At 42.6% G+C, this 18201-nt stretch overlaps 1 protein-coding gene across 1 annotated transcript in view; it reads right to left on the bottom strand.

Moving 5' to 3' along the window:
• Positions 1-1222: 1222 nt before the first annotated feature.
• The window catches only part of sntg1 (syntrophin, gamma 1), a 599108-nt gene continuing 582129 nt past the window's right edge, over positions 1223-18201 (bottom strand). The window contains exons 16-18 of the mRNA XM_068032645.1: positions 11755-11847; positions 5011-5121; positions 1223-1354 (exon numbers count right to left, since the gene is read on the bottom strand). Of these exons, the coding sequence (XP_067888746.1) occupies positions 1223-1354; positions 5011-5121; positions 11755-11847 (336 nt within the window). The remainder of the gene's footprint in view (positions 1355-5010; positions 5122-11754; positions 11848-18201) is intronic.

Below are 18201 nucleotides of genomic sequence, written 5' to 3'. Positions count from 1 at the left end.
GAATTTCCAAGCGCTATCACCTGGTGAGGTACCGGTTCACTGCTGTGATTTTCCAAGATAATGTTCATAGCAGGCGATATCTCAGCATGTATGACAATTTGTGAAATCAACCCTTGCATGCTTAGAGGATTAACAGAACCCATATAAAAAATGTCACTAATGTTGTCCATTTATATTGTGGAATCACATTATGTAATGTTAGCACATTTATGAATCTGAAATTTCTGTGCCTGAAATTCTAACAAAAGTGTATCAGTTTATGCAAATTTCACCAAGAATAATTTCAATCAATTGTTTGCAGGATTTTTAAAGACATTTTGGATGTTCATTTATTATGATTATTATTGAGTTAAAAAAAACTAGTTCATATATTGTTAAAATTCCACCAGCAGTTTTTATCATAATGGTTGTACTTCAAAATGTACAGATAAATATGGAATTTACAGGTATATTTCTTAAGGAATTAAATTGACATTATACTTTAGCTAATGATGGTGATAATAAAGATGCTAGCTCAGTCTTAGCAGCTTGTGTAAATGGTTCACAGAAGAATAAATTATTATTGTTATTTTTGTCTATCACATTGAATTAATTCTTATTATGTTGCTCATGAGTTCAGATTTTTGTCATTCAGAGACTTAACATGGAAACAGTAAACACTCAAGGCTTATTGTAAAAATAAGGGCATTTACACTACAAAAATTATTTCACATAAAAATGATCTGCTTTGCCCATTCGAATCCTTAATTCCTAATCATCATATTCCTTATCACTATTATCTTGGATAAAGCTTCTATCTATAACACTGAAATGTCTTGTGAATTCATAAAAATTTCCATCTTTGGAAAACTACGAGTACATTTAATTGCAGGGGTGCTTTTGCAGAGATACTTCCAATAAGAAATCTTTTGTACATTAAGTTCATCAGTGACTCCCCTCACTCAGGAAGTATCTCATGATGATATTCAGTTGCAGTCCATGAGGAAACTTCAGCACTGTACAAAAATGAGAAAAAGCTGCCATATCTGCAAAACTCTTGAGATTTCAGTTCAACTCATTCAGTGACTGTTTGCAACTTATGGCACAGGAGATGAATGCAAGCTGACAGCTTTTCTCCTCAACTGGAAGTCTTGTATAGGAATCCCTCATGGCTGTGCCACGTTAAATATTTATCTTCAGCAGAGCAGCAACGAATCTTTCAAACTGGATAGAAAGGAGTCTGTCAGTTGCTGTACTTGGTCTTCCCAACATTAGGCTGACTTCCAACATAGAGAGGATCCATGCAAGCAACTTTGGCAGCAAAGAAGGAGTGTATACAGTGCAGTACTGCAAAAAGGTTCGAAAATTCCAGCTCCTGCAATCAAAACAAAGAGGGGGAGAAAACATATATATAGAAACCTAGGGCTGAACTTTTATACGGCGGCGAGCTTCAAGTGTACATGCTCGTGACGTGCAGTGCGGAGCCACTGCGATATTTCGCGCGACGGCTCATTAACATAGTGGGGACAGACAGTCTACCCCCGATGACGTAGAGAGGGCTGGTGCTCTTTCTCTGGCAACGGCATCCGGTGCGACTGCGCAGGTAAAATGGGGCGAGGCCTTCCGTGTCGAAGCTCGTGGTGGGCCTCTCCCAGACGTCTTTTCCAGGCCCCCCTGCCACAACCCCCGACATCGCGGGGGGGTGGGGTGGGGGGGGGGGTGCGGAAGGGGCTGGTAAAATTTAGCCATAGCATTGCAGTTTCTCTTTAAACTGAAACTAAAAGGGTTAATTTTAACCCTGTCTTCCTAGAAGACACCAGATAGGCAGTTAAAATTGCTCGTGAGACTCATTAACCTACACCCCTCATGATCCCACAGGTTACAATTTTAATCTGCTCTTCTGAGCTGGCGAGAAGGACACGTGGACAAACCGATGGGTTCCTTCTTTAAATATGCAATTGAGAAAGCTTGACATTATCGGGGCCTGATTGCTATTACAAGCATCTGGTTGAGTGGTTATGGCTTTCCCACTAGGCTAACGTAATGGGAAGAGGAGTTGGGGCCAGAAGAGGCTAAGTCTTTTTTTTACTTTTCTTGTCGGGCCAGTTGGAACTGGAGAGCTGCTCCTTAGAAAGAGCAAGGGCATTTGCCATTTCCTTCTTTAAGTTCAAAGGTCACAATAAAAATGTACACTGATCCATATACCCTTCCAGTGATTGCACACTGATAACCGCATCCACATATGGAAAACTAACAATACTACAACAATAGCAGTTCACATTTACATAACACCTTTAGAATTAGAATTAGAATTAGAACATTACAGCGCAGTACAGGCCCTTCGGCCCTCGATGTTGCGCCGACCTGTGAAACCATCTGACCTACACTATTCCATTTTCATCCATATGTCTATCCAATGACCACTTAAATGCCCTTAAAGTTGGCGAGTCTACTACTGCTGCAGGCAGGGCGTTCCATGCCCCTACTACTCTCTGAGTAAAGAAACTACCTCTGACATCTGTCCTATATCTATCACCCCTCAACTTAAAGCTATGTCCCCTTGTGTTTGCCATCACCATCCGATGAAAAAGACTCTCACTATCCACCCTATCTAACCCTCTGATTATCTTATATGTCTCTATTAAGTCACCTCTCCTCCTCCTCCTCTCCAACGAAAGCAACCTCAAGTCCCTCAGCCTTTCCTCGTAAGACCTTCCCTCCATACCAGGCAACATCCTAGTAAATCTCCTCTGCACCCTTTCCATAGCTTCCACATCCTTCCGATAATGCGGTGACCAGAACTGCACGCAATACTCCAGGTGTGGTCTCACCAGAGCTTTGTACAGCTGCAGCATGACCTCGTGGCTCCGAAACTCGATCCCCCTACTAATAAAAGCTAACACACCATATGCCTTCTTAACAGCCCTATTAACCTGGGTAGCAACCTTCAGGGATTTATGCACCTGGACACCAAGATCTCTCTGTTCATCTACACTTTCATGTAGGAAAACATTCCAAGGTACTTTACAGAATCCTAATTAAACAAAAATCAGCACTAAGGCAAAGAAGGAGCCATTAGAAGGCATTACTAAAAGCTTGACTGGAGGTGGATTTTAAGGAGTGCCTTAAAAGAGATAAAGGGGTCAAAGAAAGATTTTGGAATGCACAAAAGAATTTGGAAATGCAGAGATCTTGGATGGAGCAGATTCCAGAGATCGGGAGGGGTGAGGTCAGGAAAGGATTTAAACACAAGGATTATATTTTAAATTTGAGGCAGTGGGGGATAGGGAGCCAACGCAGGTCAGCAAAGGCAGGGGAGATAGTTGAGCGAGATTTGGTATGGGTTAGGGTATAGGCATTTCTCCATCACAAAGACTACGTAATTACACCTCTGTCACATTACCTATTTCAGCCTCTGCCTCCACACACCTACCGCCACCTCCTCCACTGAATACTCCGTTCCTCTGATTCAGGCCTCCTGCGCATCGTCTCTGTTTATCCCACCATTGGCAGCTATGCCTTCAGTCACCTAAAGCCCACACTGTGGAATTTCTTCATTAAAATATTCCACCTCACTATCTCACTCTTCTCCTTTAAGGCGTGCTGTAAAGCCCACCTCTTTGATTAAGCTTTTGTTCACCTTTCCTAGTGTTTCCTTCGATGGCTTGAAGTCCTTTTATTTTGCAACACATTATCAAATGTCTTTTGAAAGTCCATATACACAATATTAACTGCACTACTTCATTCAACCCTCTCCATTATGTTAATTTTGCATACTGCCTTGGGCTACCAATGAGATAATTAGGCCCTTATGCTGGTTGGTAAAGGTTGCCATAGGTTTGACTAGTTGCTCCTATCATGAAACCAGATAAAACTGCAATTCTCTTGGTTGGGGTTAGAAAATTAAAATTAAAATAGTGTTTAATAAAAGAGAAAGAGGGAAAACTGGGAAAGGCAATTATGACAGAAATAAACTTTTAAAAACTATTTTGCCTTCATTTATGAATCTTAAAGATTGTATTTTATTGATAGAAATTGATATTATAGAAATAAAAAGTATTCCTGACATTCTAGTACTATTCTTACCATAACACTGGAAAATGTTTCAGCATCACAGAGTCCATGAAATGTTACAAAAAAAGGGCTGGTCCTGAAAGTGACTGGTGATGCATGGATTAACCATATATATTCACATGGTATAAAATCAGAGCATGTTCACCAACATTCTCCAATGTGGATTGCTTCGCAGTTTTTGAGTATTTATGATGTTTCCACATCAAGAAAACTAAAAGATCCAAACAATGCCAGAGTTCAGGAATTGTATAGATTAAAGATGGGTATGTCAGCAAGTGCAACTTTAACTTTGGAGCTCAATCTGCCTCTTCTCTAGTCAGAACATAGTCACCTCTGGGACCTGGCCTGGTTCTGAATCCAGTCCTGATACCTGGAGTGAACATCTACCTCTAGCTGTTCTTAATGGAATTTCACATGCACGGTTGTTTTTTGTTGGTCAAAGTTCCATTGTAAAAAAACTGCTTTCTCAACACACTTGGGCAAAATCCACATTACAGAGTTTTAAAAAAATATATACCTTCCCCATGGAAACTCTACAGTACTACTGCACATAATGTCTTCAATTTGTGTCACATGTCAGTGGTCTGATTTCCAGAAGCCAATCTGATGAAATTTTAGATTAATGGTGCACAGGGGGGATTCATGTGACATGCTGTCTGGGGACCTCAATAGTCCATTCTCCAGCTGAAAACACAGGCATTGTAATTACTTCTCTGGAGAATGCTGAAGTATCAAATTGAATAACATATGCACTTTTCAGGTGAATGTTCTCGTGGGATAGTTCAATCATTCACCTCATTTTTTTTCAATCTGTTGATTGAAGTGGACAGTTACCCTGCCTTATTTTCAGTTTGATGAAAATATTCCATTGCCACAAAAAATATAAATGCACCATATTTTTTTAAATACCATTAGCACAGATGTGTCTGGTCTGACACCAGTTTCACACTACATTACCTTTGCTTCAATTTGTTTAGTGTCGATGTTCTGGAATAAAAACTTAATCTTGCTCTTCCCATCATCTGAAGAACCTTTCAGCTGTGAAAATTTGTATCTCCAGAGAACAGCCTGTAAAAGCATGTGAAGAAAAAGTCAATGGCAAAGAGGTTGTTGGGTGATACAATGCTGACATTTTATTTTGTAGCATACCTCAATTTTGTGACTGCATTATTTACTTAGCAGAAAGATTAATCTTCAATCAAACATGCAATAACTGGCAGGAGAGTCAACAGAAATCACCGTGATTATCTTCTTCACTCTTCATTCGCTCATTCCTTACGCAGACTCTGAGCATACAGGTTGAGTTCTTGCTTTACTGATCTTTGTTCGACATTGGAAAACTGAACCTTTCATTAATTGACTTCTTTCTCCACCTCTATATTGCAAAATACATCCTTTCATTCATTGCACTTTTGAACTGACACATTTGATATTTCATTGATTGAGCTCTTTCTGTTTTACACCAAGCCATGACACGGGAGCTATTTTTCAATCTTGGAGAATCACTCATAATGAAACGTCAGTAACTTTTTTTTTATTTGTTTGTGGGATGTGGGCATTACTAGCATTTATTGCCCATCCTTAATTGCCCTTGAACTGAGTGGCTTGCTAGGCCATTTCAGAGGGTATTTTAAGAGTCAACCACTTTGCTGTGGGTCTGGAGTCACATGTAGGCCAGACCAGGTGAGGATTTCCCTTCCCTAAAGGATGTTAGTGAACCAGATGGGTTTTTACAACAATCAACAATGGTTTCATAGTCATCATTAGACTAGCTTTTAATTCCAGATTTATTAATTGAATTCAAATTTCACCATCTGCCTTGGTGCAATTCGAACCCATTTCCCCAGAGCATTAGCCTGGCCTCTGGATTACTTCTTTTGGGCCTCCTTATCTCGAGAGACAATGGATACGCGCCTGGAGGTGGTCAGTGGTTTGTGAAGCAGCGCCTGGAGTGGCTATAAAGGCCAATTCTGGAGTGACAGGCTCTTCCACAGGTGCTGCAGAGAAATTTGTTTGTTGGGGCTGTTGCACAGTTGGCTCTCCCCTTGCGCCTCTATCTTTTTTCCTGCCAACTACTAAATCTCTTCGACTCGCCACAATTTAGCCCTGTCTTTATGGCTGCCCGCCAGCTCTGGCGAATGCTGGCAACTGACTCCCACGTCTTGTGATCAATGTCACACGATTTCTAGTCCAGTGACATTACCACTATGCCACTGCCTCCCCTCAACTGATTTACAAAGAGCTCTATAAGGGAAAAAATGCTTCATGGTATTTTGGGGTGTGATTCCATCAAATCCATGGCAAAATGTTTCCAGGTTTTCTTGTAAATCCCATAGTATTAATCCTTTTTTTAGTAATGAAGCTGTTACTAGCAAAAGGCAAATGCACACAAATGCCTTTTTGCACAGTACTAAATAACTATTTATTTGTATTTATATCTCGTCATTATAAATGTATTTAATGATTGTAAAATGATCCATCCATTCATTACTAGAAACTTAACAATAGCAACTTGTATTTATATAGCATATTTAATGTAGTAAAATGTCCCAAGGCACTTCACAGGAGCGCTATTAAGCAAAATTTGACACCAAGCCACGTAAGGAGATATTCAGGCAGTTGACCAGATGGTCAAAGAGATAAATTTTAAGGAGTGTCTCAAAGGCGGAAAGAGGGATAGATAGGTGGAGAGTTTTAGGGAGGGAATTCTAGAGCTTAGAACCTTGGCAGGTGAAGGCACAGCCGTCAATTGTGGAGTGATTAAAATTGGGGATGCTCAAGTGGCCAGAATTGGAGGATCACAGATATCTTTTTTTTTATTCATTCATGGGATGTAGGCATCACTGGCCAGGCCAGCATTTATTACCCATCCCTAATTTCCCTTGAGAAAGTGGTGGTGAGTTGCCTTCTTGAACCGCTGCAGTCCATTTGGGAACAGTATACCCACAGTGCTGTTAGGAAGGGAGTTCCAGGATTTTGACCCAGCGACAGTGAAGGAACGGCGATATAGTTCCAAGTCAGGATGGTGGGTGAGTTGGAGGGGAACTTGCAGGTGGTGGTGTTCCCATGTATTTGCTGCCCTTGTCCTTCGAGTTGGTAGAGGTCGCAGGTTTGGAAGGTGCTGTCTAAGGAGCTTGGTGCGTTGCTGCAGTGCATCTTGTAGATGGTACACACTGCTGCCACTGTGCGTTGGTGGTGGAGGGAGTGAATGTTTGTAGATGGGGTGCCAATCAAGCGGGCTGCTTTATCCTGGATGGTGTCGAGCTTCTTGAGTGTTGTTGGAGCTGCACCCATCCAGGCAAGTGGCGAGTATTCCATCACACTCCTGACTTGTGTCTTGTAGATGGTGGACAGGCTTTGGTGAGTCAGGAGGTGAGTTACTCACCGCAGGATTCCTAGCCTCTGACCTGCTCTTGTAGCCATGGTATTTATATGGCTACTCCAGTTCAGTTTCTGGTCAATGGTAGCCCCTGGAATGTTGATAGTGGGGGATTCAGCGATGGTAATGCCGTTGAATGTCAGGGGGAGAGGGTTAGATTCTCTCTTGTTGGAGATGGTCATTGCCTGGCACTTGTGTGGCGCGAATGTTACTTGCCACTTATCAGCCCAAGCCTGGATATTGTCTAGGTCTTGCTGCATTTCTATACGGACTGCTTCAGTATCTGAGGAGTCACGAATGGTGCTGAACATCTTGGAAGTTGTAGGGCTGGAGGAGATAACAGAGATAGGGAGGGGCAAGGCCATAGAGGGATTGAAAACAAGGGTGAGAGTTTTACATTTGAGGCACTGCCGGACCAGGAGCCAGTGTAAGTCAACAAACACAGGGGTGATGGGTGAATCATTTGTCACATTGTTAAATTCACTTTGTGTAACTTTTTTTCATTCGTTCATGGGATGTGAGCATCACTGGCAAGGCCAGGACTTACTGCCCTTGCCGTATTTCCCCAGAGAAGGTGGTGGCAAGCTGCCTCTTGAACCGCTGCAGTCTATGTGGTGTAGGTACAGCCACAGTGCTGTCAAGGAGGGAGTTCCAGGATTTTGATCCAGTGGCAGTGAAGGGACAGCAATATAGTTTCAAGTCAGAACACAAGAAGTAGGAGCAGGAGTAGGCCATTCAGCCCCTCGAGCCTGCCCTGCCATTCAATAAGATCATGGCTGATCTGTCCCAGGCCTCAAATCCTCTTTTGGCCCTGCTCTGCCTAACCCTCGACTCCCCGAGATTTCAAAAATCTATCTACCTCCTCCTTAAATACAATTAGTGACCTGGCCGCCACAACTCTCTGAGGTAGAGAATTCCAGAGATTCAGCATCCTCTGAGAGAAGAAATTCCTTCGCATCTCAGTTTTAAATATGTGACCCCTTATTCTGTAACTATGTTTCCTAGTTTGAGATTCCCCCACCAGTGGAAAAGATTCTCAACATCTACCCTGTCAAGCCCCCTTAGAATCTTATATGTTTCAATAAGATCACCTCTCATTCTTCTGAACTCCAATTAATAGAGGCCTAACCTGTTTAGCCGTTCTTGATAATACAACCCCTTCATCCCAGGAATCAGCCTAATGAGCCTTTTCTGAACTGCCTTCAATGTTAGTATATGCTTCCTGAAATACGGGGATCAAAACTGTCTGCAGTACTCCAAGTGTGGCCTCACCAACACCCTGTACAGTTGTAATAAGACTTCCCTATTTTTAAACTCTAACCCCCTAGCAATAAAGGCCAGGATGGTATGTGACTTGACGGGAAATAAATTGTGTGATCAAGCCCCACTCCTACGACTTGATCACAAAGCCGAAGTTGAAACTTGGCAGTGCTGGGGGAGTGCTGTAGTGTGAGAGGTGTTTTTCATAGGAGACATTCAATTGAGGCCAGACATGCCTGATCAGGTGGGTGTAAAATACTTAATGGTGCTATTTGAATGACAGGGGGTTGTCTTGGTGCCTTGACCCCAACTGCACCACTGATCCAAAACAAAACAAATTATCTCGTCATTCATTCATGTTTTGCTAGTGGGACTTTGCCATTTGAAAACTGGCTACTGTATTTGGATACATAACATCAGTGAATACAGCTCCAAAAGTACTTTATTGGCTTTGAAGCTATTTGGGATTCTCTGAGGATGTGAAAGAAGCTGTGTGAATGTAACTTCTTTTTCCCTTCTTTATGATATACTAGACACAGAAGCATTAGATATAATTATTATTATGCTTATGAGGCAGGCTTGTAAATTTATTGTTTGTGGGTTGTAGAGTCAACTATTTCTTGAAACAACCCATCTAAATTAGAGTCATAGAGTCATACAGCACAGAAACAGGCCCTTCGGCCCATCGTGTCTGTGCTGGCCATCAAGCACCTACCTATTCTAATCCCATTTTCCAGCACTTGGCCCGTAGCCTTGTCTGCTATGGTGTTTCAAGTGCTCATCTAAATACTTCTTAAATGTTGTGATGGTTCCTCCCTCTACCACCTCTTCAGGCAATGCGTTCCAGATTCCAACCACCCTCGGGGTGAAATTTTTTTTCCTCAAATCCACTCTAAATCACCTGCCCCTTACCTTAAATCTATGCCCCCTGGTTATTGACCCCCTCCGCTAAGGGAAAAATTTCTTCCTGTCTAATCTATCAATGTCCCTCATAATTTTGTATACCTCAATCATGTCCCCCCTCAGCCTTCTCTGCTCTAAGGAAAACAACCCTAGGCTTTTCAGTCTTCATAGCTGAAATGCTCCAGCCCAGGCAACATCTTTAAATTAGTTAATCTTTGCTGGAGTTGCATTTGTTCTTAACTCTCCCAGGCTAAAGAGAACCAAATAAAGATCACCCAGGACTCCTGATTGCAATTGCTATCCAGTGATCTACAGTGGAAGAGGTGATTATATGTAAAGATAGAACTGAGCTTGGATTTAATGCCACATAATAGGCCACTGATTCTGACTTCATAGATTCAGACATAAGAAATGGCCACTTGCATTCAAAATTGAATGGAATGCTTTTATATGCCAAAATTTCTGCAGAAGTTCTCCCAATCTACTGTTGGGACCCTCAGAGAAATGACATAAACAAACACAGAGGCTAAGTCCTGCTGTTGCTTGTAAGCTGCTGGGTCACTACCTGGATCTTCCTGAGGCCATCAGAAAGAGACAGAGATACGAACAGACTGAGCTGGAGATAAAGTTCAAGTTACAATTCCAGTAATAGAGGCAGGTGCAATACTGGAGTTGTATCAATGAACAAAGCCCCAAGATTTTCTGAAACTGTGTTGGAGATCTTGTTGACAGGGATAAGGGCAAGAAGAGAAAGATTTTTTCACCCAGGAAAAGAAAGCTCGAGCAAAGAAAGTTTCAGGAAGTTTGGAGAGTGATGTGGTCAGTACCACTTCACCCACCCCCTCAATAATTATTCCCTGCTGTAAACATTCTAATGACCTAGGATGGCCAAGGTAAGTGAAGGCACAAATGCCCATGAGAGACGCATGCTGGAAGTGTGACACACCTCCATACCATCCATATCCACACAGTGTATAAAAAAATGAATGAGTCAATAATCAAACACAAGAAAACCTCATTAATACGCCCACCATTCACAGTCACATGTCCCTCTCTGACTCTCACACTGATCCATATCACATTGCTTGTGTTTGAGTGAAAAGTGAAGAGACTGCTGCATTGCCCACTTGCGTGCCACCACTGGGGCCTCTGGCTGCTGCTGGAGAGCTTTTGAGGCCTATCAATTGCACGGGTCAGTAGGAAATGTAACAGCTTGCCTGAACTATTGTCAGCCGACTTCCAGGACTCCTGCTGAACCACTGGGTGACCCTTGGGCTAGTTTTCTTCAGGATTCCCTATTCTGAGAAACCCAGCAAGTGTAGGCAGAGGGTGCTGAGGCAGGGGGCCTTGAAGATTCCCTCCCATCTTATTTAAATCAGAACATCTTCTCTTCACCTCCTACAGGGGCAGGCCCACTTACATTGTCAGTGACCACCTCAGAAAATCTAGGATCAGCATAAGGGGATCAGAGATCTGTGCAATGGACCTCTGGCCCATTTCCATTTTCTTTGTGCCTGGGGAATGCCAAGAGGAAAACCTACCCTGTGAGTTGTCTGTCTAGCAGCAGTGACATATGACTTTAATTACCAAAGTGAATGAAGCCCTCTACGCTCAGTGAGTAAGATGGACAGGTTCACAAACAATGTCAGTATTTTTACATGTTATATGAAAAGTAACTAATTAGTTTATGTTCATTATTTGAAAATGAAGTTATATGAATGGATTTGAATTGTCAACAATTTGAAATTGTTAAGGCACTTTCACTCTTAATGTTCATTAATTTACCATATCATCTGACATAGCAGTGAATTACAACTGATTTTACAAACTTTAATTAAATGTAAAGAAAATGACTTTCTATCATAAGAGAGCTTGAACATGAAATATATTTTAAAATACAGATTTATTATAGTTCGTACACTACAAGGCATTAATTCAAATTTAGTTATCCAGGCAGTGGAAAGTAACTGACATGAAGGATTTTCTGTAAGGAAATCTAATTAAAGTATGCCTTGATTCAACTTTTTGGCAGCTTTGTGATAAAGCATTACAAATTCAATAAAGCCTCCAATGCTTGAATATTGAGTAGAAAGAACACTGTGGTAATTTTCAACTAAATTAATGTTAATGAAAAGGCAAACTTAAACTTATTATCTTACCTTTGATGCAGCATCAAAGCATACAAAACCCATATTGAAGTCTATTGTCAATCCCATGAGGTGACTCTCCAGAACACATGCGTAGGTCTTACACTGAAACAGTTGGAAACAAAATATTGCATGTACAATACAGCTTCTGATCATGGATAGATTGTACTGAAACACATCTAGGGAAAATCTCCTGGTGATCAACTCTCCTTGAAGAGACACAGTTCAGTTTCATAAATATTTGAGGTCATCTTACCACATAATATATAGAATGGTCATTTGGTCCATCTAAATTCAACCATTCAGTAAGATCTCCAGTGCAGCATCCAACTGTTTCTTAAGTGGTTCCAGGGTATTTGCTTCCACTATTCTATCTGGAAGTTTATTACATACATGGATCACTCTTTGCGTGAAGAAGAATTTCCTGGCATCAATCCTAAATTTACCTTTTACAAAGTTTGAAGCTGTGTCTCCTTGTACTAATCTTGCAATTTAAAGTAATATTTTTTCCATTTCCTTAACTATCTTAAGATAATCTCTCCAATGCCTCCTGATGTGAAGGAAGAAAAAGATTGGATTGGAGTGGATGTAAAAACAACACAGAGAAAAATCTGAAAATCGCACAGTAACTACAGGCCATAATCCCCATATCTTTAGACATTAATTGGATTTTTTTCAGCTATCATAAATTCTGCACATTAATTTGGCATATCTCAGCAACTTTTTTTACAAGATATTCCCAAAGGATAGTTACTGGTGATAGTTTATAATTACTAGCTCAAACATAGTATAATTTACCTGGTTAATTCATTCTGTTATTGATTCCTACTTCCAATAATGTATAATGGCATCAAAGCCCATCTTCATTCATACAGTCAGGCTAGGAATAATTGTACTGTTCCTCAACCACTCCAGTTGTACATCAGAAAAAATATTTTTTATATTTAATTGAAAAGTTGAGGATTAAATTGTTTTTTCCAATACAGCCTGGGCTCTTTGAATAAGCTATCCAATTAGCCCCACTCTGCTGCTCTTACCCCACAGTCTTGCAATTTTTTCTCCTTCAAGTATTTATCCAATTCCCTTTTGAAAGTTGCTATTAAATCTGCTTCCATTTATCCATTTGAATAGAATAAATTTCAGGCAGAGCACTCCAGATCATTCTGACACACTGCATAAAATAATAAACACATTTGTTACCATTTTGAATTTTAATACAAGCAAATAAACTTCAGATACTTAGGGGGGATTTTATGCTCTCCCCTGCGGTGGATTTGGTGACGTGCGGGGTGATATAATTCGACGGGAGGCGTTTTTTCAGATTTCCGATGGTGGGATATGTCAGAGATATTAAGTCGGCGGAGGGTTTGCGGCGTTCCAGGGTATCCCCCAGCACGGTGGCAGACTGCAGCTTTGCAGTCATTTAAATAACATGAATATTCATTACCCTACACATAGTTACAATTCAGTCCTAACTGCCAGATTAAGTGAACGGCGAGTGATATTCTCGTATCGCCCAGATCACGATTGTTTTACTGTGGCATGCAGCAGTTGGATTTGTGCAATTGAGTCTCAGGTCTGCGCTGTTCTCTCTTTAACTCATCCAAAGAACTAACGCCAACATTGGAATCGATGTTTGCCTCCAGGCTCAGCACTAGCAAGGTGAATCTTCTCAGCTGGCTAAGGCTTGGGCGGGGTACTTGGGGAAGGAAGGTTGGGACTTTTCGGGTGCATGGAGGAGCAGGGGAGGGTGGAGTGGAGCACTTAGGGTGTTGAATTGTTGATTCATTGTTGTTGATTGTTGTTGATGCTGTAGCTGCATGTTGTCGGCTGCAGCGGTGCAGGGTGGATTATAGCATTGCAGTGCGAAGATACTTGGCAAGGGCCTAAAGGGAGGGATGAGTGCTGTCAATGTTGGGGAGCTGTGGGGAAAATTGAGAGCATTAGCTAGCAGATGGAATGGTCACAGTCAATGGGGGCAAATGGGGGAAGGTCAAAACTAATGGGTGGGTAATCAACAATTTCATATGGAGGGGAACGGGACGTGGCAACAATGGTCAGGTAGATGCGAGGAGGTTCAAGTGTAAGAGTCGGCATGTCGCTAGTAACAGGAATAGGAATGGGGGGAGGGATGGCATAAAAAAATTGAAATTGAAAAGATTATTGCATAAAATAAGAGCTCAGGGTATTGGGGGTAATGTGTTGGCATGGATTGAGGATTGGCTAACACACAGAAGGCAGAGAGTCAGGAATAATGGTCTTTTTCAGGTTGGAAAGATGTAACTAGTGGGGTGCCACAAGGATCTGTCCTAGGGCCTCAATTATTTACTATCTACATTAATGACTTGGAGGAAGGGACAGAGAGTAGTGTATCCAAATTTGATGACAATACAAAAATAGGTAGGAAGGCATATTGTGATGAGGACACAAAGAATCTGCAAAGGGATATAGATGGGGTAAGTGAGTGGGAAAAAACTTGGCAGATGGAGTTCAATGTGGGAAAGTGTGAGGTCATCCACTTTATTAGGAAGAATAAAAAGGCAGGTTATTATTTAGATGGAGAAAGACTACAAAATACTGCAGTACAGAGGGATCTGGGTGTTCTTGTACATGAAACACAAAAAGTTAGCATACAGGTGCAGCAAGTAATTAGGAAGGCAAATGGAATTTTGACCTTTATTGCTTGGAGGTTAGAACTTAAAAATAGGGAAGTCCTGTTACAACTGTACAGGGTGTTGGTGAGGTGACACTTGGAGTACTGTGTACCGTTTTGGTCCCCGTATTTAAGGAAGGATATACTAGCACTGGAGGCAGTTCAGAAAAGGTTCACTAGTCTTATCCAGAACGGCTAAACAAGTTAGGCCTTTATTCATTGGAGTTTAGAAGAATGAGAGGTGATCTTATCAAAATATAAGATTCTAAGGGGGCTTAACAGGGTAGATGTTGAGAATATGTTTCCACTAGTGGGGGAATCTCGAACTAGGGGACATAGTTATAGAATAAGGGGTCACACATTTAAAACTGAGATGCAAAGGAATTTCTTCTCTCAAAGGGTGGTGAATCTCTGGAATTCTCTGCCTCAGAGAGTTGTGGAGGCTAGGTCACTAAATGCATTTAAGGAGGAGGTAGATAGATTTTCGAAATCTCGGGGAGTCGAGGGTTATGTGGAGCAGGCCCGAAAGAGGAGTTGAGGCCTGAGACAGATCAGCCATGATCTTACTGAATGGCAGGGCAGGCTTGAAGGGCTGAATGGCCTACTCCTGCTCCTATTTCTTATGTTTCTTATTACACCCTGCATGGTAATGGAGAGAGGCTCAATGGTAATGGATGGAAGAGTAAGGGTATCATTGGATGGGTCAAGGATGATGGGTTTAAGCTGGAAGGTTGCAGGAGGAGGTTGGAAGGTGGGGAGTCCTGCCCTGAATTCCACTCGCACCATTTTCTCCAACGATAATGGAAACCACATGGGCACTCGCGGAGAGGAAGGAGAGTGGGAGGACGCAAATGATCGTGAGTGTCTTCTATCTGGCTGAATTTGAAGGCAGATAGAAGGGAGATGATCATTGCCTTGATGTTTCAGCTCACTGGCAACAGAGGGTTGAATTTCCATGCTCTGCTTATTTATTGCTCAGAAAAGCCGCAGCAACATGGGTCTCGTACATCTAATTTGTCTAGTACCACTGGAAGAAGAGAAAAGGGAGCAACTAATGAGGGCTCTTTTCCCTCAACTTATGATGCCTGAGCACCAGCAACAGGCAGAAGAGGAAGGTGAGAACATCTGGGAATGGTTTATCGAAGACTAGCACTGGCACATTATCGCATCCTCAGGACAAGTACAAATTACCCACAAATGTCAGACAGGCAATGCCAGAGATGCCTAAGGATGTCAGGTGTAATGGTCACAGAAATTTGTAGGAGCCTGCAGCATGATCTGCAATCACTTAGCTTCAGTGGGATTCCCATGCCAGTTGCCCTCAGGGTGACTGTTGCTAGGGGATCCTTCCAGGAATCCATGGGTGACATATGTGGCACAATCTGCGACCCATAGGTGCATCAAAGAGGTGATCAATACCCTTATTCGGTATGCCGATGATTTCATCTACTTACCTGCAGACAAGGACAGCTAGGCAACAAAGTCTGCAGCCTTCGGCGCCATCGCTGAGTTCCCTAGAGTGCAAGGGGTGATCGACAGTGCTCATGCGGCCATCAGAGCTCCCTGGGACCAGCCAGCGGTCATTGTGAATAGAAAGGCTTCCACTCTTTAAACTTTTGTGACCACAGGAGAAGAATCATGCATGTTTGTGCATGTTTCCCAGGGAGCTTTTGAGGAACCAGCTGAATTGGAAGTCTGGATCCTGGGTGACAAGGGTTACCCCCTTTGGACATGGTTGATGACACCAGTACAACATCCCCCAAGCGCTGCTGAAGAGAGGTACAATGCCACTCACACTTCCAACAGAGCCATCATTGAACATACCATTGGCTAGCTGAAAATGAGCTTCCGCTGCCTTGACTGATCTGGAAGGGCTCTTCAGTATGTGCGACAGAGGGTTTCACAAATAATCATTGTCTGCTGTGCCTTGCCATAAACTTGCAATTCGATGTGGCACCATTCTGCCAGCGGAGGAACAGGAGGAATGCCAATACTCCTCAGATGAGGAGGAATATGAAGAGGGCGAAGAGGAGGAGGACAACAATGCGATCATCGATATGAAGGACATGGAGAGACATGCAAAGGGACATCAGGAAGAACCTAATTTATGCATGCTTCAGCCAACAATAAGCCACATCATCAAGGAGAGGAGAAACATAACAATTCCTCACAGAAATCCATTTTTGCATGAGGTCTTATTCACTGCTACAATCTTAAAAAAGCGTTGCTGTACTTTCATGTGATTGGCATTTGAAATCATCTACAGGCTACGATGAAAGCGATTACACACTACTGCAAGTGTGTAATTCATTAAATTATAACTGCAGAAAACAAAAGTAAGGCATGACAGTATTGGAAAAGGTTAACAATCATCAATATGAAAACAGCCATCATTGAAGAATGAAGTCTCAAATTTCAATGAGAAATGGACACTGGACATTTTCTGAGATGCTTTGCAAGCATTATTGCATTCCTGCCATAGGCTTCCAAAAAAACATTTTTGTATCCATCTGTAACCACGTAAAACATTATCGAGAGTGGATCAGATTTTAAAAGAAATAAATATGTATTGATAATTCTTTTCTATTCTCACAATATGTACATCACCCGTGCCACCTTTGTGCTCAAAACTGTTTCAATTTTCCTTTTCTACCACTATGACTAGGTGCTACCCCAACATTAGCAGTTGAGGTGCAGGCAGTATGCTCAGTGCACTGCCCCATTGCTGCGGATGACTGGAGCAGGCATCCTCTGGAGGAATGGGGCCTTGATGGCTCCATCCTACCGGGGGCCTGCAGCAATGGTGCATGAGTATCTCCCGTGTGCTGGCCTGCTGGAGCCAAGGGGGTCAATGTCAGGGGGAAGACGTGTCGCCACTTACCCTAGTGGTGTCCTGACAGGAAGGCCCTGAGGAAGCTGACACACAGCTTCTCCTCCATCTGTGTGCACGATGGCATCTGCCTGTCTCCGTAAGGGGAAGGAGCACCCATAGGGAGGTCCAGGTTCCTCGTCCCCCTCTCGCTTACACTCTGCTGCATGGAGCCCATGACAACAGTGACGGAGTGCAGGTCAGGTTGCATATGGCTCGAGTACCAACCAGACTCGCCACAGAGCTCACCAGACTCTTTACTGAGGAAGCCATATGCTCAAATGCCTGGGACATGGCAGACATCATAGCTTATATAGACTCCTCCATGGCATGCGCAAAGCCACGCTTGACCTCAGGCATCTCCGACATATCTTCCACATGGCTTTACTGCACATCCAGCAGACTTCTCGCAGCAACAAACAGAGGATCATCATGAGTGTGGGGCTGATAAGGGGCCTGGTCCCCAGCAGTCCTCCGATTGTCAGGGGACCCAGCTGGTACATACTCCCTCAGCTGCTGGGATGTGTCTGTGTCATGCACACCAGTTGGTGACCCAAATTGCGAAATTGTCAAGACTAATCTTGGCAAGCCAGCCCCAGATCCCACTGGGATGTCAGTAAGACAGGGTGACAGCCTAGACAACAATGTGCTCATTTATGTCTAAGTACATACCCTGAGGGATTTGAGTTTCTCGTCATTTCAGCTTATAGCTATTGGGAGTTGGGCAGCATTCAAATTAGACAGCATGCAAATTTGGTGCACACAACTCATCTGCGTCTGACCAAGCAGCTCTTGCACTGCTGTCTTCTTCTCAACACTGCCAACTGCCAGTTGCCTCTGCACATAACAGGGGAGCCCAGTAGCATTGCTCAGAATCTACATGGTGCAGCCAACCTGCTCTCCTTAAAAGGCAGGCTCCTGCTTTCAGACACCTAAG

This window comes from Heterodontus francisci, chromosome 5 (genome assembly GCF_036365525.1).
Source record: "Heterodontus francisci isolate sHetFra1 chromosome 5, sHetFra1.hap1, whole genome shotgun sequence".
Classification (NCBI taxonomy): domain Eukaryota; kingdom Metazoa; phylum Chordata; class Chondrichthyes; order Heterodontiformes; family Heterodontidae; genus Heterodontus; species Heterodontus francisci.
Note: the sequence above shows the minus strand (reverse complement) of the source record. Positions and strands in the feature narration are given on the sequence as shown.